Source organism: Phoenix dactylifera, unplaced genomic scaffold (assembly GCF_009389715.1).
Source record: "Phoenix dactylifera cultivar Barhee BC4 unplaced genomic scaffold, palm_55x_up_171113_PBpolish2nd_filt_p 000026F, whole genome shotgun sequence".
NCBI classification, from domain to species: Eukaryota; Viridiplantae; Streptophyta; class Magnoliopsida; order Arecales; family Arecaceae; genus Phoenix; species Phoenix dactylifera.
In genome coordinates, this window is record NW_024067667.1 from 1,640,548 (window position 1) to 1,663,974 (window position 23,427).

Sequence of the window (23,427 nt, forward strand, 5' to 3'; positions counted from 1 at the left end):
GATTCATAGAGCAGGCAAAGCCATCTAAAAGCTTGAACCAGAAATTTATATCAAATTAGATTTTTTATATCAGCGCCCTTACAGTTAAGAGGGGCAATGTAAAAATAACAAATTTTAGGTGAAAATAAAGGGGCCTATGAATGGACTAAATAATTTGATCTTTTCCAAAAGAAATAGCACTAGGACTAGCACTGTTCTACCTATAAATAGACGATTAATACCTCACAGCCTAAAGCTATGATACACAGCTCTTCCCACAATGACTGTCTTCCCGCTCTGCTTTTGCAGAATAACGCCAAAATACATATGTACAATGAAGCAGGTTGCAGTTCTTATATTCAAACAGGATTCTCTCCTCGCAGAACCTCGGAATCGCATGGAGAGGCTTGTCATAGAAAGTTCCTCTCATTACAAAAAAAGAGAGATTTCCTCGACTGTCTGAGCAAGCTGCCATTGAACCCAGATCAATGTACTTCACCTACATAAATGTGATGTCAAAGATGCACATGGAACTGCATTGACAAAAGAAAGCTGAAAGACTTAATATTATGCTGTACCATTAACCGTTGACAAGATGCTTATCTTGGTCTCCAGTAACCAGTTGCTGCAAAAGCAGAAAAGAGAATTTATTTAAGCAAAATTCATCAAAACCATGTTAACTGAACCAATCTGATTGACAAATGTATTTAAACCATGATATGCAGCAATCGTATAGATCTTACAATATCTTAGTATGAATTATAAAACAAATATGGCCAAATCAAACAATACAAAGGTTATATTTTTACTTCTTGCACCTCCAGTAACTCGAGAAACTGGACTCTCTATTGGTCTTGACGCAGGTACAGGGTAACTGGACATCCTGGGACGAGGAGGCCACCCAGGGCATGGGATTGGTGGGGGTTCTGACGGCGGACCATAGTGGGACAGAGAGGCAGGAGACGCCTCCACCTTGCCAGAAACTGAGGGACCTACATAGAAAGACAATAATTTCGGATCAGTGATGACATTTACTACAGACCTCCTCCCTAGTTAAAAGACTTGTCCACGTTTCCGGATGAACATAAAGCATCCTACCTGAATGAAAAGCAGGAGAAAACCTGCCCCTCTCAACAATCTCTTGTTGGACCGGTCCCCTTGCACTTGCACCTCTACCACCATAGAAGTTTCCTCCATGGATATCTGCACACTGGAATCTCTCGGTAATTGCAGAACAATTCCCCCAAGGTGGAGCTCTTTGTTGTGTTTCAGCCTTTACGTAGGAGAACTGATTTGAAACTGTAGGAGAGGGTGGCTGTAAGCGATAAGCCTTATTGGTCATAGGTGCACTGACCATAGGCTGAAAGTCATTCCCAGAATGGACAGGTGGATGAGAAACAGGGCGCATGCCATAAGAACTGGAATTTAGAGATGAGATTGCTGGTGGCATCTGTTTTGGAGGACCTCCATATCCAGGAGTATAATACTGAACCAACTCTGAGGGCATCAAGTTGGTATTCAGATTACTTGGTTGCTGACCAATAGGCTGTGGTTGTTGATTTTGCATATTCTACATAAAATCAAAAAAAAAAAACCTTAACTTAGAAACAATGGAACTTCATCACCATCTAATTTTCTTTAGAAAGTTGAGGTTACTCACATGGGTAATGCTAGAAAGATGCAGGTCAGCAGTATCAGCAGCAGCATGAGATCCTGATTGACGTTGTGAAACAGCAGAGAATGCTGCAGAACAAGGGGGAGGCAAAGGCGGAGGAGATGATGGCAAAGGGGGTGGAGATGGTGGCCTGTCCTCAGGTAGTGGTGGAGCAAAGGGCAATGAATGATGCTGATCAGGTTGATTATGGTTATTGCATATGGTATCGGCAACTGAATCACGACAGGAGGAGCTCGCTTCAACTTCACAAGGAGGAGCTACATCCTCCATCTCAAGCTCACCATCAACATCTTCCAAGATATGCCGGTGCTTTTCAGTTGAAATCTGAGCGATTCCCTTTCCATGATCAGCTGCAGCATGCCTTTCTGGAGTAACAGCCTCAAAACTTTTTTCATCGGAAGCGCTTGCTTCCTCATCTTCAAGCACGGTAGTACGAAGTAAACATGGAAGTTGGAAACTGGTATTGCTGAAGCCAAAAAAAGAAGTGAGCAGAATGCTTGCAGCAAGAGAATAAACTATACTGGTATTGAAGTCCTCAACAAATTCAAGGATTGTAAGAACTTTTTCCAACTTATATAGTCCCCTGAACTTTATTTTGCCAAAAAGACAAAACTAACAAATATACACCCAAGTATCCAACTATTAAATACACCATGGACACCTCCATGATATATGCCAAACCTCAGGTTGCGTTGGAAATTTCAATATTTGTGTTTGAATCATGTAAATGGATGATGTTCTAATCCACATCTTTTCTCAGCTTCCTTTCAAACCCAAACGGAATTGCAAAGTCTTGCCTCTCAGAAAACAACCTGATCACGATAGTAGTAATAGTAGTGCGGCACAAAGAGTGAACTCGCGTTTAACGTTTGGTTGAATAATAGATCATGCATAAAAGCCAACAAATCTTTCGAGGTGATGAAAGGAGCAAAAACATGAGATCAAATTTGTGTTAGTGAAGTTCTAAGCATATAGATTTGAGACCTAAATGGAAGCCTATCGTATCAGCGACCGGCGCAAAACCTCCAATCTAACAGTGGGGTGCAAAGCCCCCCGGTGGAGCAGCAATTAGCCATGCTCATGCATTTGTAGCAAGTTCGAGCTGTACGATAAGGCTGGACAAGAGAAGTGAGAAAGGCGGCAAGTAAAACAAGGTCTGGTAGACCAAAGCCCAAAGAGAGGGACCTAATACTGGAACAAAACACTGTCACTGTTATCAGGTCAATCAGTGAATGGAGCCAAACCGTGAAATTTTCAGTTTTACTACAACTTCTACTCTTCTCACAGTGCTTTGTTGTTTTCTGTTTTAGGAAAATGAGGACTTAATAGTTTCATCATCCTACTGTTTTTTTCTCTCGTGTTATGCTCTATTTCCATATTTTTTATATTGTACTAACATACTAGTGTTATTACTATCATCACATAGCAAGTTGTAACATATTAATGTTACTACTATGATCATTTGGTAGTAAGTGGCAACATACATGTGTTACTACTATAATAATAGTAGCAACATCATGTATAATTGTGATGATTTTTACATGTTGTTAGTATTCCCTTTACCATTATTTTTCCCTTTTACCATTGTAACATATCTTTGGATGATGTGATATTGATAATTTATTGAAAACGAAAGTTTTAATCAATAATTGAAATGTATAAAGGTACAAATTATCTTGTAAGGTTTGTACAAATTCTGTCGCTCGGGTCTTCGCCTAGTCGCCTAGGTTATTTGACAACGGACATAGCTGGACTCAAAATTACAGTCCCTATGTTTTCCTTTGTTAAATGGCCTACACAAGATTCCAGTAAAAGCAAGTTGAATGCCCAACTCCTTTCCCATCAATTTGTGTTCCTACTTTTCTAGCAAGTTTCAAATGAGATCCTAGGTTTCTCTATGAGACCAATTGGAGCAGCTGACTCTTATGTAGTTCATTAGCACGTCCGCACCATTATGGATCCTAGTACCACATCTACAAAGACCAAATTATTGCAGTTGTATAGTTTTCTATATTTTTAATGAATACACAATAAATAAAAAAAACTGCAATTTCATACTTAAATTAACAGTAGTCACAAAAACATTCATAATGAAATCAGCAGAAAACCAATTATAGATAATAGCAGAAAAGTATACCGGATAAAAGGGCATTACTAAAACAATAGCTCCATCAACACAAATCAATATCATCCAATGTGAAAGCCTTAGTGTCTTGTTACTACAACTCCAGTTTAACAAATGCATCGTATGTTCCTTCAACAAGTTCTAGTAAAGTAGTACACAAAGGGCAGCACAAAAAGGTAACTCCACAGTCTTTAGAAGATTCCATGTGGAATTCTGGGTTTCTCTCTTATATGTTCTTCAACAATGAAGAATACAAAAGAATTCTACAAGTATCAATACCAACAACTATTGCATACATGCCAAACATATTCAGGTAGCATATGTCAGGTTGTGTATGGAGTGTATCAAAAAGGGATGGATGTAGCTAGGAATCCATATTTTATTATATTCTCTACTTTCTCCTAATAATTGCAGTTACTTTGACATGCACACATAATTAAATACTAAAAGAAAAAATTAGTCAGTGTGAGTAAGAGAGAGAGAGAGAGAGAGACACCTTCCATACTCATCAACAAGCATTCCCTCCATCTCCCTTACAGGATCATTGAGAGCCCTCTCTGTTCTTAATGGACGTCGAGAAAAAGTACTTGTAAACGATGCTTCATTTACAGAATCAAGTTCTCGTATGTGCTGGCGTATAATGGATTCCGGAAGGGTTTTCCTCTCAAGCCACAATCTCAAAACCTTTATACAAAACACAATCAGTAAGCACTAGATTATAGACAACATGCTCCCCCCACCCCCAGGGCGTGCACAGGCCAAAAAACAAAAAAACAAAAAAAAGGAAAGAAATGCTGAAGTGCTTGCCTTGAGGCACTGCCTGCGGTTTTCACATGCTGCATTTCCAGGAGGTGCCGCCACCGACAACAAACGTGGAAGCACTGATTGGACAAGAGAGGGGTACACATCTCCAGCTCCACCTAGAGAGGTTCAGTAATATTTCTTAAATGATTACATTCACTGAAAGTCACCATGGAAAAATAGCTCACAAGTTACAAAAACTGCAATACATATACCTTTCTGACTTCGAGAGCACTGAGTAATTGAATCTACAAGGAAGAACAGATCTACCCTTCTGTACAAGCTCGATTCTCTCTCCAGGTTCTGAAGAAGAATATCAACTACCTAAAGTGAACAAATAACACAGCGGCAGAAAACAAATGAAGTTAATATTGACTGAAAACATTGCATTGCAGTCAATTATTAAAATAACAGGCAGCTATATATGCACCCAATGGGGTATGTTCCTCTTTTGACAAATTTAACAACAATTTTCACAGACCCTACAAAAAGGTGAAATCTTTTTAGAAACAGAAACATACTTCAATAACAATGCTGGGTATCACCAAGACATCATGCTACAAAAAGAAAGTATCCGACATGTCTAAAGCTAGACATACATGTTGACATACCCATGTAGGGAGAGTGGGGAAAGCTTATAACATCACTTCCGATATTACTGAAAATCAAAAGAGAAGATCATAAGCCTTATTATGAGCTTATCATGACTAGTTGTTGGTGTCTCAACCACTACCACAAAACACAAGAAAAGAAACACTTTTGCTGGATCCAATGCACAAATAAGTTCTCAGAGGCCTATATGGGTGAAAAGAAACACGAGGAGAAAGGATGAAGATGTTACAGCCCACAAATCAGAGGATACAGATCATAGAAGATGAGAAAGGTTAGTCATTCACCTTAAAAATGAAGTCAATTCACAGACCAGCAAAAAAGAGAAAGTATATACTAGAAATTACAGAGAAACCCTTTGAAGCAAGGCTGGCCAAACTGACTCGAACCAGGCAGTTCAGGCCGTACCAAACCAAGCCGGTTAAGAACCGAAACTATTCGCCCAGTTAAATCAGTTCAGCACGTTTAACTCCCAGGCATCCCCGACCCCCCCCCCCCCCTCACCCATTAATTGGAGCTTCGAAGCTCCGTAACTCATGTCGCTTGCCCGTCCCGCTTGCAGATCGTTTCTTGCTAGCCCGACCGATCATCCTCCTCTGTTTGCTACCTGCCTCGTTCACCCCTACCCTTTCAAAGCCCTAATCTCCTCTGTCGCCATCCCTTGCCAGCCAGTAAGTCGCCATTTCCCTCCCTCTCCTGCCCCCCCCCCCCAAAACGATGAGGAGGTTTGTTCGAGCCCTCTCTCTCTCTCTCTCTCTTAGACTCTCCTTCCCTTCTACTCCTCTCCCTCCCTCCTACTCCCTCTCCGGATCTCCCTATTTTGGTACACTTTGGAAGGGCACAATGCGGACCCATACCGTGCCAAATTGGTCACCGGCCGGTACACGCCAATATTGGTTCAACAAACCTTGTTTTCATTAATTTGCTGCTAATTTGGTAATTATTTTTGGAAAATTGGACCCATTGCATCTGGAAGGATTTAAAAGTAAGAAAAACAGGGGAAAGATAAGCATCTACAACAACTTAAGATTAAAAAAAAAGAGAGAAAAACTAAAATATTGAATAAACTAGTATTCTAGTAAAAGACAAATGCATTTGCCACAAACAAATTCAGGAGAGCAACATTAAAAAAAAAAATAGCCAATGACTAGGTATAAATGTGAAGACTCAAGCAAGTCATGTTTAGATTTACTATCTGCAAATAAACCAAACCTTCAGATTTGGACTAAACTGGATTGCAAACATTCAGAACAGGACTTGCATGGAATTTCGCAAAATTGAGTAAGACATAAACAACAGCAGGACAATCACCTCACATGAGTAATGAGTTGTTGGATTCTTAAAAGTGAATTGGATAACTTGTTCAAACAGTATAAGAAAAGGGAAAGATGCAATATGGAATCTGTGGAACAAAGTATTTTACTTAACCAAGCAACTTGATGCTTATGAGTTATTTTCCCTAGGAAAAAAAAGTTGAGAACTTTTCTTTTCGAAATTTCAACCTAAAAACTCTCTATAAGCAAGCAGGGGTGCAGTTTTGTACGTGCAGTGCAAGAACATATATACCTATAATACATACATAAATGCATATACTATAACCGCACATCTATCTATGCATGTACTATGTTTACAGATATATAGTCTATGCATGTATCTACATGCACATATGGATATGCACGCATGCACACGAACAGACAAACATATGCACATGAATTTTCACATGCTGATGCACACTGTCATTCATACATGAGACCTTATTGATTCATATTTTTACGAGGACAGTTGATATTTCATACTTTCTGCCTTATGAAATCAGTCACTATTGCTTATAGTAATTCAAACAATTTTCCATGTTTGGCAAATTTTACATGAAATGGAACAGTGACAGCTGACTATATATACTAAGGTGTGAATCATGTCATCTTACAAACAGAACTCGTACCTTCACATCATTTATGCATTAGCTTGTCAGGAAAACAAAAGTTGTCGAATGGATTTTCTTCAACTTGTATTATTTTTAAACTTATATGATTTACTTCATATATTTTAATATTAACTTTATGAATTTTACTAAAAATTTACCATAAAATCATGTATAGTTTTTTAAACAAGCATTTTAAAATTTGAGCAGTTATAATTTCTCATTTCAGTCTGTTTCATAAAACATCATTATATTATACAGAAATTATAGTTCAATTAATTTTAAGTACCGAATATCACATCTAAAAAATTTCTAGAAGGTGTTCTTGGACCTGAAGCATAAAATGAATCCTGAAGGATGAACAATTGTTTCAAAAAGTGGTCTCTAGCCACATGGGTGCATGCCACCCCTGGCTGCCCAGCATAGGAGAGCCTACACAGCCCAAATATGCAACTAAGCCACACATCAATCGCCTAAGCACCTGCATAGTCAAAAGTTGCCTATATGTACAACTGATGTAGTATATAGGTCACATAGGACCTAATTTGGTTTGGACCAATTGGATCAAGACTTTATAAGCCATTTCACTTGCACCATTTCCTAGTCCAACCATCAACAAGTGATGGAGACAAGGATCTAGGAGGAAAAAGGATAGGCGAGAAAGACAGCGAATGACAATGAATAGAAAAATATTGAAACTTGACCAGATGGCAGATAGTTGAACACCAGTAGTATTTGTTCACCCCCACCAAAATAAAAATCTCCTCCACCTCCAACCTCCATCTACTAACCCATTCTCCTTTACCTCTGCCCTTTTCCTCCTCTTGCAGCTCCACCTCCCACTCCTCTCCTTCTCCCCTCCGCCTTCTCTTCCTCCTCCATGGCCTCTTTCTTCCTGTACTCCTAGTTTCGGCCAAAACTGATCTAAAACAAGCAGAAATTTTCTGTTTCGATCAACTTCAATCAATTTCAATCGGTTACAGCTGGTTTTGGTTGGATTCGGTAGTTTTGGCTGAAGCCAACTGAAATATTTTCTATTTACCTCTTTGTTTAACGAGTTGGTTAAATTAATACGGCTAATGTTTTCCAAAATTGACTAATACTATTGAATTAAACATTTATCTAAGGCTTTAGTTATCGAAATTGTGTTACTTTTGTTAAAGCTTTGTTTTCATGATGGTAAGCTACATCTTGAAACAATAAAATAAAACATGTTCTTGTTCATATGCGTTTCAATCATACTTAGATGGATTATTTTTTTGGTTGACCACTTAGATGGATTATTCAAGTGCAAAAGAATGAAGCATGCTTATTTTTTCACTAATATGGAATAGCATGAAATATTCTAGATGGTGTTTTCTTGCTTAAATTGGTTATTAAGTGAGTAAAATGAAATAATGGTTAGATGGATTTTGCTTGCTCAAATAATATATTGAAAATGAAAATGGAATGAAATATAATTAAGCAGGTTTCCCTTATTTAGATGAATTATCAAAATGAATAAAACGACATATGTATACGGAAAGGTTTAGAATAATACAAAAACAGAAGTTAATATAGGGAATTTATTAAAAAAAGAAAAGTGTAGGTAATTGGAAAAAGCTAGGGAGAAGTGTAGGGGAAAGCACAATACATCTTATAATGAGTAGAAAGTATATATAGCGATCAAGCCTCAACAGTCTATTTTCAGCCTAAAACTACTCAAACTACCCAAAAACTAATCCTAAATAACTCAAAGTATAACAAAAATAATAAGAAATAATTTAACTTGATATAGAATTTTTTTTGCATATATACCCTTGCAAATAAAGCTTATTGCATATTTGCCCTTTGAAAATCACTTTTTACATATAGACCCTTCAAGTCATCCTGTTTTTCCAGGGATACCCCTCCCGTTAGATTTTTTGCAGACAGTGCTAATGAATAGCTCTTTTCAATACAAAATGAATGTTAAATTTTTAAGGGATATTAAAGGAAAAGGGAAATAGTGTCAAATGATATTCAACAGTTATTTCTTAATGCTGCCAGCCAAAATCTAACAAAGGGTATCCCTGCAAAAATAGGATGATTTAAGTGTGCATATAGCAGATAGTGATTTTTGGGAGGGTAAATATGCAATGATCGATATTTGTAATGGTATATACACAACCCTTTTTCCTATTTTTCTCTAATTTTTCAACCGAGACTCCAAAATTTGGAGCAAAACTGTCGAGACAAACTCTACAGAGACCAAATCAGAACCCGAACCAAGTTTTGAAACTTGCTCCATCTCTTGACTGATTCTCCTTTACCTCTACCCTCTTCTTCCTCCTATTATGGCTCTAACTTCCACACCTCTCCTCCTCCCCTCCTCCGCCTTCTCTTCTTCCTCTATGACCTCTTTCTTCTTCTACTCCCCCCTCGTTTGCCCCATCCTGATCTCATCATGATGCCTTTCTTGTGCTTTCACCATGATTTGGGGTTTAAAGTGCTCATCTTCGAGGCCCTTGTCAGGATTTTCCGCTTCGATTTGAGAGGTAAACACTAGATAATATGATGTCTCTTGCATTTTTTGGTGATATAATCAATGATTTCTGAGTTTTGGTTTGTCTTGAGTGGGATGTTGGGGAATTTGTGCACTTTTTGGACGAAATCATGGTAGATCTATGAGTGGGGGGCTGCTGGGAGTATTTTGATGAACAAAGGCTGTGTGTGCTCTGTTTCTTGCTCTCAGGGTCCCTGTGGACAACACTTCCAGCAAGAAAGCCACCTTGCTGAAGGTCAGTTGTGTAGTTTTGGCCTTTGTTTTGGGGGGTGGGGTGGTGTTTGGGGTTATGTCTTATTAGGCTTTGGAATTGAGAGGTTCGTCTCTGTTTCAATGCAGTGGACAGTGCTAACAGGCATGGGAGTTTGCTAGAAGTTGTGCAAGCCTTAACTGATCTCAACCTCACCATTAGAAGAGCATATATTTCCTCTGTCTGATGGCGAGTGGTTTATGGATGGTAGGCCTCTCAATTCCCTTCTTTTGTTTTTAATCTTCTTAGTTTTTTTCCTCTGTTATCTTAAAAAAAATTTCTTTGCTACTGCCATTTGTAGTGTTCCATGTTGTCGACCAAGATGGGAATAAGCTACATGGTAGCGAAGTCATCGATCAAATTCAACAAGTAAGACTGTGAATCCCTGGAAAAAAAGTTTCCATGATCTAGGCCTGCCATATGTTATTATTCTGAGTTAAAAGAAAATGCCTGATGTATGCAATGCTGCTTTTATTTTTATTCAATAATAGTCTAACTCTTCTTGCTGTAAGTTTTCTTTTGTTGTGGATCCTTCATCATTGATACAATAACTAACTGGTTTGGGTAAATTGTTTTAGGACCCAAATTTTTTTGAATTCCTTGAAAGTAGAAGATCTGAGCTGGACCAAACCAGAAGTGAAGAGATTGTAAGTTTTTCAGACATTACATTAAAGCTTTGCAGATATTTATATGTATTTCTTCACATTTTGATCGTGGATCTGTTCTATGTAAAGTATTCAGATGATGAAGGAAATACAAGTTATCTGGATGGAATTGCAACTAGAGAGAGCCAAATCTCACATGATGACACAGTCCTTACAGGGCATACTATAGATGTTTGGTGTTGGTTGGTTATGGAACAGCCTGATGGTCCTGCATTTGCTAACCTACTTAATGGATTCCATGCTGCATCTCAATATGGGATCAACTCTGATGATAATTCAACGCAAAAAATTCCAAATAGAGAAGTTTTCTCTAAAATATTGACATTTGTTCTATGTGAAGCAGATGGTATTTTCGGGCTATTCCATATGTAAATTTGGATGATTTGGCTTGTATTCCTTATGTCTTTGTAAAGGTTAAATGCTTTTTGAATATTGCTAGTATTAGATGAATGAACAAATAATTTGTATTCCTTATGTTCAAGTTTTTGTAAAGATTGAATGCTTTTTTAATGTCAATGATGTTGGGACAAGATTTTTGTAATGTTTTCTACATTTACCTTTTTTTTCTTTTGCTACTTAATGTATAAAATAGGTTGGGTCGGGCTGGGTTGGGCTAAGGCCTAAAAGGTTACCTATTTATTAAACAGGTTAAATAGGTTGGGTTGGGCAGGTTAAACAGGTCAGGTCAAGATGGGTTGGGCTAAACAGGTTAAACAGGTCGGGTCAGGATGGGTTGGGCTAAACAGGTTAAATAGGTCGGCTCGGGTTGGAAAAACAGGTTACCTGTTTATTAAACAGGTTAAACGGGTCGGGTCGGATTACCTGTTCATTAAACAGGTTAAACGGATCGGGTCGGATTACCTGTTCATTAAACATGACAAGTTCAGATTGTAATTTCTGATATATTTATTAAACAGGTCGGGTTTAGGTTTATGATTTTTTAACCCGACCTGCATCGGACCCGACCCATTTATGTCCGACCCACCCCGATTGCCACCCCTACCAAGAACTTGGTATCAAGATGCAACCTGAAAGCAACCTTTGACCGGTCCAGTTCAGTATAGCCACTATGGATCTCAAGAGCAACCTTCTTTTACAGTGTTCCCAAGTATACTATTTTTTTTAGTGCTTATATTTTACTTAGGTTAACCAGATGAAAGTGGGGGCACAAGTGCTAAAAATGTAAAGCTGAAGAATAAAATATATATCTTCACAATTTAAGTGGCAAATCGTGCAAACAAGTGTTTAACAAAACTATACTACAGTATGGGACATGAATGTGTCTTTCAAAAAGAAAAAAGTTCAACTTTTCAACTGAATATTACACCTTAACAGTCTATATCAATAAAACATATACTACACACAAACAGTCATGCTACAATAAAAATATAACTTAAAATTTGAAGTAAACTCTTTTAGTAGCAGCAAGGATTAGTAAAAAGTAGTCATCAAACTGAGTAATGGCAACTGAAAATGTGTTCAGGAAAGCACATAATCATGTCTACTTAACATGCCCAAGAAGCAATAATTTCATGGTAAGTTAGAAGATAAGATAAATAGAGAAGAGTAAAAGCACATGGTCTAACCTCCCCAGCAATCCCAAATTTAGCACACTCAATAGCAAGGCGTGTTGCTCGTCCTATACTCTCTTTTGTTCTTGTTAATGTACAAAGTAAAGCTTCAAAAGATTTCCTTGCAGCATATGCTTCTGCATAGTCAGTTAATTTGCTTAAGCTTTTCTGTCTCGGACCACCAAAAGGACTTCTGCAACTATTCCTTGGATTTTGAAGTCTATCATCTATAGCAGATGCATAATTGATCATGGGATTAGAAGGTGAACCTTGTCCAAAAGAATCTTCCTTGCTGGCTAAAGATGGACTCATTACAGCCTCAACCTTATAATCTACAAAGTTATCAGAAAATGAAGTAGATCGAGACAAAAGTCGCTTAGCCTGGGCAGCAGCAATCAAATCTTTCATGGGTGCCAAATCGGGAGAAGTACACCTATCCCTTGGAGTTACTTTGAATTTGACTTCCCTTGCAACATCCTCCCTATAATGCGAAGACAGAAAACTCCATTAATGGATAGGAATGAGAATTATTGACACAAATCAGTTTATTGGGAGGAAAAGAACACATCATAAGGTGCAAACATAAGTATCAATTACAAGGCTAAAACATATGTATGTATGTGCATTTCCCAACAATTGTGTCACACTCTTTCCAGTGCATCATACCCCCTTACATACTTTTAGTATCTTGCTTAATACAATCCCACGGATGAGAAGATAATCTCTACGAACTATCACAAAAACATGGCCCCATCATTGTAACCCCAGTTTTGCCCACACTTCCAACGAAACTTTTTCCTTCCATCTGCATGTTCCTCAAATTCCTTCTTTTTCCGTTTCATCTCCCATAAGATAGCCTTTGACATGCAAGTAGTTGGTGAACCAAGAAGATGATCTAACATGTCGCGTTTCCTGTTTATCTTGATGGGAAGATTCCAACCATGAATCTATTAAGTTATCAGGAGGGATACACAACAGTAGTTCCAGACAAGGATTTAAGTATGTATCAGTCTATACCGACCATACCAAATTGTACCAATAGTATATCAGTACCACTACTGTACGAACACATGGTTTTTACCTCTATATTTTGCTGCCTGGCACCAAGAGACATGCACTACCGAAATGACATCTTATTGTATAAGTAAAGATATCGATACATATACCAACAAGGTATGTCGTCTTAGTACCGTGCCCCATACCAATGTCACCCTATCACTAGGTTGGTATGCCCAGTACGGGGGCCAGTTCGGCAGGCCGACTGTCAGTATGCCTCCATATTATATACCAGTACCAAACCGGTATGGTATGGTATGCTCTATACCATCCGATTCGATACGGTATGGCATACCATGAATACCAGTATTGGTACAATAAACCTTTCTTCTAGCAAAGAACTAAATTTAATTTACAAGATCTTCAAGAACAATGGGCCCCATGCCAAATGTCCATCATGAAAAGATCAAGAAAACAAAGGTCAAATGAACAAAATCCAACTCAAGGACAATTTTAGATGAACTGTTGTAAACTCGCATGAATGATGATTGACGACATATATAACTTGACAAATAACACCCATCCAATTTTCCTATATGGGAAGCTTGCTAAGTGGAACATTGTCTCTGGTCTAGCCATATAATACATGCACCCCAACATGTTAGCCACTAATTTGCTAATTGAAAAGTAAGCATTAACATAGCAATATTAGTAAAAGGATGTTACAGCTTGTACACTAATCAAAGCATTTGCAAGTTTGAGCTTGCATGATCAGACCTAGCTTGTAAGTATAAATATATTTGAAAAGTAGAATCTTACATGTCATGGGTTTGAGTGTCTTCATCACATTGAATGCTAGAAGACTTTGTAGCCCCAAATGTCCCACTTCTCGTAGAACTGCCATTTGTAGCTGATATGGTCACAAAAGCTCCATCAGGATAGAAAGTATCATTGCAACCTTTAGTATTCAGAACAGAGTCTGGCTTCTGTATGGTTGGTTCCATTGTTTGATCTCTACTTATATTATCCACAGGAGAATGTGGGCATTCCTCTTCTGGTTGCAGAATTTCATTCTCATTTACTTTTCCTGAAGGTGAGGATGAGTGATCAGGCCTACCTTCACAATTAGTCAAATTAACTGGCTCAGTTAACCTGAAAAAAAAAGGTTGCATACTCTTGTCATGTATATCAACATCAACTGCTTTAGACACAGATGACCCATCATAGTTTTTAACATCCACAAGGTTTTCATTGCAGTATCTATCAGGAGGACCCCTTAAATTTTCACTGTTGACGTCATTAGTTTTCACTTCTGAAAAAGCTAATGTTGGTACATCCAAATTTTGTGAGGACAATCCAGATCCACTGGTGCTAAATACATTACATTCAGTAGACTGTATGTCATGCAATCTTGTAGGGCTCTCAATCTTTCCATCAGTAAGGAGAGAACTTGTCTTGGGAGATACTATGCAGCTGTTAGGCATCATTTCCATTGGCCTTGGAGCCCCAGGACAATCATCTGTAGCTTCAGCAGCATTGGCAGACATAGCTTCCAAAGCACGATGTAGGCGTTTTGATGGAGGCAAAGCTGCTTCGACATCTAATGTAAAACTCTTAAGTTGATACTTTTTAGCCTTCCACAGCATTAGATCGCTTCCTGAAGGACAAAAGCAATCATTTATGGGGGATGAATTTGAGGCTTCTTTGACCCCTAGAGATGTCCCATTGGCAAGACAATTATTTCTAGGACTGGTGGATGTAGAATGTTTATCACAATTATTTATCATCACTGTCACTTTTGATTTGTCATTAGTGTCATGAAGCCCATCAAACTGTTTCTCCCCTACAGGTGGTTCACCCATTCGAACTCTTGCTCTTTTCACCAAAGGAAGATGCTCATCTCCATCTGCTTTATGATCTGTTTCATTTATTTCACCATGAGAATTTGGAGACTCTGAAAGGCTTCGACTTGGCTCAAACTGCAATTCTGTAACCTTGTCCAATCTAGCACATTCTGTACTATTAGATGCCCGCTTCCGGTTCCGTTTCCTTTTCTTCTTAAAGATCACTGTCTTAATAGGGAGGTCAAGTTGGCCATTCTGCCTAACTTCACTCTCCAAGCACCCATTTGCCAAGACTTCAAATTTACAACTAGGATTGAGTACAACCCCTTCATTCAGATTTGCTTCATATTTTGTTGCAGCTATTTCACATGCAGGATCCCCACTGGTACCATTTTTAAGGAAGCCAGCAGTAACTGGTACAGCAACATCATGAAAATCTGAGGCATGAGGCATGTTTTCAGCACTCCTATTTATCATAGACTTTTCCTGCACTTCATCAGTATTCACATTATCACTAACTGAGTCAGTATCATTTCGTAGCATATCTGATTTCTCAACTTTCAGGGGATCACCACTAGAAGAATTTCTAGACCTTCGAACAGATGTTTTTTTTTTCTGAGCAATAAAACTCTCTGCCAGAGCATCTCTTAATCTCTTGTTCCTTGAAGTTGTACTAGCAGCCAAACAGTCCTGCCTTAGTTGATCAAGGATTAAGACCTTCTCAGCAGGCTCATCAGTTGCTGAATTCATGTTGTGAGGATCACCTTCTGCTGAACTTGCAGAAATTTCTTCAGAACTGATTACATTATGGCTTTCTATTGCACATAGGGCACCTGACCTCTGGTCATCCGCAATATGAAAACTACGCTCTGGGCTCTTTCTAAAAGAATTACTTCTATTAATTTCCAAACTTCCATCATCCCTCGAAATAAACTGATCAGATTGCTTCTTCAAAGCTTCATAAACATCAATTATTTCATCAATTGCACGGACAAAATCAGCCCCTTTACCCTGGCGCTTAATTAAAAGAGATTTTTTTTTCTCCTCCGTGAAAGCTTCAATATCAGCATAGTTGCAGAATGCTCTGCATAACCAAATTTCGCACCAACAAGATTATAATAAAGAAGACTGGAAAGGCCTTAGCGTTGACATTCAAATAAAAAAAAAATAATGAGTGAATTATTGACTGAGTTATGACAAACATGTACTGAAACAAGATGTCTTTTTTCCCCAAAAAAATGTATGTTGCACCATTAGAAACCAAACTAATTCATGGCCGAAAAAGTTCTTTTATGACAACAAACTCTTGTAGTTAGTAATTCAAGGATTCAAAGTTTAACAATGTTGCAATGCTAAACCCAGTGTTAAACAGAGGCAGAAATAATCATGTGCTCACCTCTCAACTCTCGACCTTCACCCCCATGCCTTCAAATACCCCTCATCCCTCTACCTGCCTTTGCCAACACCATGCTCCACAACCATCCTCAATTTTTACTTACATGTTTAGTAGGGTTATCTAGTGTTAGAACTCCTAGATTGCCCAACGCTTCAAGGTACAGTGAACTTAACAACAAAAGTTCCAAATAATACACAAAATTAAATCAATAAACAAGAAAAAATATATGTGACCATTTTAACAAACTTGACTAATGAATGATGCTTTGAATAGAAAAAATTGTTTCTTGTCGTATATATTTGAAAATAAAAACAAAAGCAAGGACAATGTTGTGACTTAACAAGAAGCATGCAATCAACTATGCTGACAACATGCTCAACACTAGGGACAACTTAGAGCTGAAAAGTTGGTTCTTGCAACACAATTATTAAAAAGGCACTTGAAAATTCTAGGCTAAGTCCAGCATTCTAGGTTAACATAAGTTGGAGATAACATGTCAAAATAGCAGATAGTCTGATAATCTCTGTTTAAAAGTTTTAGCACCCAGAAGACGAACACCTGAAATTGAAGCATCCAGTTAGCAAAATCCACCACAACAAAATTACCCAATTTGACTCCAGCCCCAAACCCCAAGAAAAGCTCCTAATTCTTTTTTAGATCCTTGGCCAAACCAGAATTTGTTTAAGGGATGAAATCAGATCTGGGTCCTGTTCCATTGGAACAGTATCCCATTCACATGGCTATAAGGATTTAAATAGAACAATCATGAGTCAGTGGGACTCTAGCAACTCTTTCTATGCTAATGGAAACCAAGAAGCAAAATAGACAACTATTGGAGATCAAATGAAACTAGATTATAAAGATTTTGATTTAGAATGATCCAATCAACCCCAAAAGTATGAGTTTGCAATTTCACATGGTCCAACAAAAGCTATGCCTCCACAGCCCCCCCCCCCCCAAAAAAAAAAAGACCCATGATCTCTAATTGCTTATATATCATAGCAGAATAGAGAGAAAAAGAGAGAACTATTCTAAAGTCAAATAGTTATTACATCATCCACCACAATCCTTGGGTCTAATAAAATATTTTCAGACACTTCTTCCTTGCATCATTAATGCCAAAAAGTTATATGGAGTGAAAAATTAAGGGGTGCAAAGAGTTGTTTCAAGTCTTCCTAAATATGCATCTCATCATATTCCCTGATTGTTGCTAAGCAAAGCAGCCAACAATATATGACTAATTCAATATTTTCAGATACTCTTCTTCCTTGCATCATCTGTGCCAAGAAATCATATGGAGCAAAACATCCACAAGTGCAAAGAAGTGTTTCAAGTTTTCCTAAGTATTGCATTTCATTACATTCCATGATTGCTAAGGAAAGCATCCACCAATATATACATATACGTCATGTAACAGCCTTCCATCTGCTTCTACAAGAATCTAGCTTCTGGGTGACTATGACCACCATTCCTCAGGTAATCAAGAGTAAACAATAGTAAACACTCCATCCATAAGCTGCAAGAAAACTTATTACCACAGAAACATGAACAGCAAACCTTACCCCTTCAATTTAGGTTCAGTTATATGGACTCAACTTCAGTATCAGCTCACGTCCAAGGCTAATTCCAGCAAAGTGAAGAGTTTATTCATAACTCGCCCTTGCAAGGCACACTCGATCTACCCTCCTTTTTTCCAACCTTCAATTTGTATTTGGGATCATCTCCTGACTAACTGTACTACTGACCTACAATGCACTAACCCAAATTATTTAAATAATACCTTTTCTTCAGCACTACTGGTGACAAACCAATCCTTTCCTTGATGTTCTTATTTCAAAACTCAACTTTCTTAGTTTTACCAATCATCAACCTCAGCAAAGTTTCTCAGAAGCAGAAAGAAAAGCATTAAACTCAACGAAAAAAAAATAAATGTATCACAAAAACAATCCTGCTCGTCAATTAGATGATACATATAGCAGAACATGACAAAATAAGTTAAAGAAGAAGGGGGAAAAGCTCAAGAATAATTACTCTAAGAAAAGGGTGAGGCGGAGATGAGAGAGGAGTGGACACTGATTAATTCTTACAACGTAGAAATTGAGAGCCAAACATGCTATTTCAGTGATGCCAGCCATGTTTCTTCCTTTCTCTATTCTTCACACAAAAGCCATGCTATCAAACTAATCTTCAAAACACCTACAGATGATATAGGAAGCTTGTTATAGTCATGAATGCTGGACCAAACTGACCATCTGAAACAATGAAAAATGGTCGCTTGTACAGTATTCTAATTGCATTCCTCCTATGAGATTCCCAGTAGTGAAACCTTTCCCATCAACATCCAAACAAGCAATCCAATGATGTGGAGACCACCAAATAACGATATCTTGTTTCAAAAGATCCCTCAAAGAACTCACGAAACATCTAAAGATGCATTTCCCTAGCCAAACCCACACCGAGTTTAATATCAAAACCATTTAAAATCAACATCATAAGATCTACGAAACTAATCAAGTACTAGTAGGACTCCTCAATGCCTAATATCTAATTCATATGATATGCCGGTAATAAAGGGTCTTTTAATGCCATAGCAGTGTTTGATCATCATTCACGCAATTGGCACGTCTTCGCATACCCTACTTCATCCTCTAAAATACAACCTTTTATATCTCCAATTCAAACCATTGTATAAAACCTAGGGGTGTGCAAGAAAACCGACTAAATCACAAAACCAATCCGAACCGGTTATTTTGGTTCGGTTTGGGTTGGATTTTTCACATTTGGTCTAGTTTTAGTTTGGAAATTTCAAGAACCGGATAAATTGGTTTAGTTTCAGTTTAAGTAAAGACCGACTTAAACCAAACTGACCCGAGCATATATGTACACTTAAGGATTCTAGTTCATAGCTAGTTCAATGCTACTACCCAGTTCAAGTGCTCAGCACTCAGAGGCCCTACCCACCGGCCCCAATCTTTTCATGCTTCCTCTCCTACCTACTCTCCTAGACAAAGCCACCCACTCTCCCTCGCCTCTCTCCTTCTCCAACCCCTCGCGGTCTTGCTCAATATATCAGGTAGCAGGTAATCTCTTCTCTGCTCCTCTTCTCTTCTCTTCTCCTCAAGAGCATGCTCTCCAAGCTCAATGCTCTGCCTCCCCCGCTCCCCTCCACCCCAATTCCCAACCCCTAGAGCAACCTGTTTGAGCTACCACCGCCTCCCACCACCACTGTCCTAGCCTCAATGTTTAATCTAGCCGAGTCCTACAATATCACCATCATCGATTTTCCCACCTCCTACCACCCATCGATTTCCCCATCCCCCGCCACCAATCGAAGCATGACCTCAAGCCCGTCCCCTCTACCCTTGGTCATGTCATGTACGGATTGGAGCTACCGGTGGAGGTGAATGCAAGGGATTAGAAGTGGATGAGGACTTTCCTCCTCTCCCTCATCTTCGGGTCGAGAAGGAAGGGTTGGAGTTGATGTAGGCGGGATGGGATCAACGATGCCAACAGCCACGAAAGCATCGTCGATGGCAATGGGGACTACAATAGGAGCATTGCCAGTGGATTCCAACGTGGTTTCCTCTCCCCTCCTTTTTGTTCTACGATTCCTTCACAAACCCTAACCCTCATCTTAGAAGAAAGAGAGGAAAAAAGTGAAGCAAGGCATAAAGGTAAAGAGATAAAGGGGTTGCCAACTAGTTTGGTCGATGATGATGGTGGAAAAGGAAGATCTAGGGCTCAGCCTTAGCCTGAGCTTGGGAGACTCGGTTCCTCCTCTAGCTCAATCTCATGCCTCTTGCTCTTTCTTCCTCCTCCCCTTCTCCACCGCCATTGTTCCTGAAGTCCCAATGAAGCTATCTCCATGCCTCTTCAGTTGGGTAGCTTTTCCATCTAGATCTACACTTCTCTTTCCAGATGCAAGGATCTTGATGAGTACGATTCACAGATCTGAGTTTTCTACATGGAATCTGAAGATTCGATGTGTTTTGAGTTACAAAGAGGAGAACGAAAGGACTGCAACTAAGGGGGGTCGGTGGGAACCAGGCGCCACCAGCTGAGCTAAAGAGTGAGGACAAGGCAGAGGCATCATCATCCAACAGCGTTGTTTCAAACGCCAGGTGTCGGCAGGAAGCACGATGCTAAGGAGACCGGGTTCAGGCTAGTGCACATGCTAACGGCCTATGTCTGAAGTGATGCAGCATGAGAATCTCAAGGTAGGCGAGCGAAGAGCTCACTCTGGCAGATCTCCATCACATGTCCTACATGCACTACCTCAATCACACAACCCAATAACCTAAATTGAACTGAACCGAATTTTTGGGGTTGGTTTGAATCGGCTTTTACATATGATCGGTTTGGTTTCGGTTTTGGTTTTAGGAAACCGATTTAAGTTGGTTCGGTTTCAAAAATAACCCTAAATCGATTTGACCTGAACTGTGCACACTCCTAAAAACCAAGGTAGTTAAAATAACATCTGCAAGGCCTCGTAACTTGTCCTCAATCCAAACTACATATATACACATGCAGAGAATAGAAGAATGAGGCAGTTAATTTCTAGTCATTTTGACCAACATAATTTCAGTATCTTTCACTAAAATCTATGATGATATGAATTCCAAACAATCAGGATATAAATAACGCTTCCATCAATTATAAGCTCATTTTCAAGGTAAAGCACAATCTATGTGCCATACTAGGAACCTTTACAAGGCATCAATTTAACTGATCAATGATTGTTTGTTATATTATTTCATTTTAAAGAGTAAAATAAATATCAGAACTTAACTGAACTAGACAGGAGACCTGTTAAGCTCTCATCGCATAACATTGGGATATGTCAATTGTATACAATTATGGCCTTTCTTTCATTAGCTTATCTTATGATAGCTACAAATAAGAAATGAATGAGAAAAAGCGGAGTACCTGATAAAACTGCTGTACCAATTTGATCTTTTTTTTAAGATAGCTGTATAAAAGAAGCTATCAGTGATATCTGAAGCCCCCTATAAATGCAGACATATTTTCATACATAAAACAACAAAACAACCTCCCGAGATCAATTATTTCCATTAATAAAAGACTTGGAAAAACAAAAAATAGGTTCTTTTGCCCCAAAAGTATCCAAACAAAGGCCAAGATGGGAGAAACAGTAGTATAAAAAACATTCTTTTAAGAAACTGAGTTACATGTTGCAGTAGACATTCATCAAACAATTGCTGCATAGAAATTTATGATCAAGCACTCAAGTACTCACATCTGTTTAGTTCCATAGAAGTAGACAAGCAGCTTCTTGGGAACAGATGACAAGCCCCACTTCTCCGGTTCACTAATCTGCCAAAAACCAATCAAAATCAAAAGGCAGAAGTTGTTAGCACTATATGCAGCATACATGAAAACCCAGACGAAGGAGGGAAAGGAAAGTGAAGAAAGGAGAAGCAGCAGCATGTTCCTCAGGCATATGCTTCACAATCACCGCAAAAAAAGCGGAATCAACAGAGAAATTTACTCAGCCAAGTATACAAAAGCACCTTGGTGGAGAGCATCTCCGCAAAAATAGAAGTGCAAACGGGAAAAAAACATTTTTTCATCCAATTTTCTTAGTTCGGATCAAAAGCAGCCTACAAGATCACCATCAACTCGTAGCCTCTGATAAGCAAGGAAAACAGATAGTACACAAACCCTAACAAAGAAAAAAAGGGCTTGGGACAAGAAACCCTAAAAAATCAAGAATACCAACTTAGGGCAAGAAGAGAAGACTCAGATAATAAGGGAAAAGGGAGCATGAGAATACCATCGCCGGCCATGCCGGGAAGCCCTTCATCTTGGCGAGGACGAGATCGCCGACCTTCCACTGCTGCTGGGCAGCGGCGGCGGCGGCGGCTCTTGCGGATCCTTTCCTCCGACTGGGCGCCATCGAGAGAAAAAGCGCCCCGACTCCGATCGCTCGGGCTTGGGCTAGGTCATGCGATTGCAGGATCCGGAGAAGGGGGCGAGAAATCTTGGCAAGCCTCCCTCCCCCACTTCCCAGAGCCAACGAGAGCTTCGATCGGCGATGGGCTTATCAGTCGGGCGGCGGCGGCGGCGGAGGGGTTCACAGGCATTGCATCGGCGGTGGCGAGGGGTAGAGATGGAGTTTTTCGGGTGCGCCTGTTGACGCACGCTTTATTTCTGAGCAGGGAGGAGAGAGGTCCTTTGATGGTGGTTTCACATCACACGCTCTGTCATAAAACCCGTAGACGAGGTATGTACATGTACATATGCATACATGCATGCATGCATGCATATGGGTGTATGTCTACGTAAGTGGGGCCCGAGCATGATACCCCACTGGGTCTCCTCACCCAGTTGCCAGGCCCAGATTAGGTTGGTCTATACGTGCTCTCGGGCTCCGCGGGGGTAAGCGTACACCGGGCTCAAACAGCATGGCCCATATTTAACCTAATTTCTATGAATCAGAGCCCAACCCAGGATCAACGATCGCTGGTTAAATCAGGCTAGTCCAAGTTACCTTCATAAGTCTCTCGAGCTTACTATTACGCCCATCCAAACTTTCTTTATAAAATTCATAAATTGTAGCAAGAAATTCAGTGCTTGCTTAGCATGCTTTTATTTCTTGATTTTACTTTTAAAAGTGAAAAGATGAAAATCTAAACAGAAAAACATGCCGATCGTATTATTTATCTTTCTATTTTTTTTAAAACAAATGGAAATTATTGCTTTCAATATTTTTAAGATCTTGCCTTTTAAGTCAAATAGGTTAAAATTTGTTTAGGAGCGCTCATATGAAGCGTAACCTATAAAAACAATTTTCATGTATGCATCCTACTCAACGATCTGTTCTTATTAGGTATGCATGACAAACTATCACCACCTCTTCTTCCTTCATTCATTTTTCTTCGTTTGATAAAATTGTGCACATGCTTGGTAAAAATCGTTACCATGTTCCGAAGCTAGTAAAAAATATATAAATGCACTAGAAAAACAACACGTGATCTCTTGAATACCTACACACATGCATGTAATCTATGTGCTCATGTGTATTAGTATCGACAAAAAAAAAAAAAAAAA

At 39.0% G+C, this 23,427-nt stretch overlaps 1 protein-coding gene across 4 annotated transcripts; it reads right to left on the reverse strand.

The window, feature by feature from the left end:
* Nucleotides 1-25: 25 nt before the first annotated feature.
* LOC103720366 (protein HUA2-LIKE 2-like) lies at nucleotides 26-22,550 on the reverse strand. 4 transcript variants are annotated; one of them, XM_039115884.1, is made up of 13 exons: nucleotides 22,151-22,550; nucleotides 21,614-21,690; nucleotides 13,936-16,044; nucleotides 12,390-12,601; nucleotides 12,136-12,257; nucleotides 4,796-4,904; nucleotides 4,587-4,699; nucleotides 4,276-4,463; nucleotides 1,640-2,120; nucleotides 1,078-1,549; nucleotides 789-971; nucleotides 558-604; nucleotides 26-478 (listed from the first exon to the last, which is right to left on the reverse strand). In XM_039115884.1, exons 1-12 carry the CDS (start codon nucleotides 22,271-22,273, stop codon nucleotides 579-581), a joined length of 4,215 nt encoding a protein of 1,404 aa, XP_038971812.1. In that variant the 5' UTR covers nucleotides 22,274-22,550; the 3' UTR covers nucleotides 26-478; nucleotides 558-578. The 4 variants fall into 4 exon arrangements, with proteins under 4 accessions (XP_038971812.1, XP_038971813.1, XP_038971811.1 ...); XM_039115885.1 differs by adding an exon at nucleotides 21,283-21,325 and having other exon boundaries at nucleotides 12,136-12,601; XM_039115883.1 differs by having other exon boundaries at nucleotides 798-971; nucleotides 12,136-12,601.
* Between the last annotated feature and the right edge of the window lie 877 nt (nucleotides 22,551-23,427).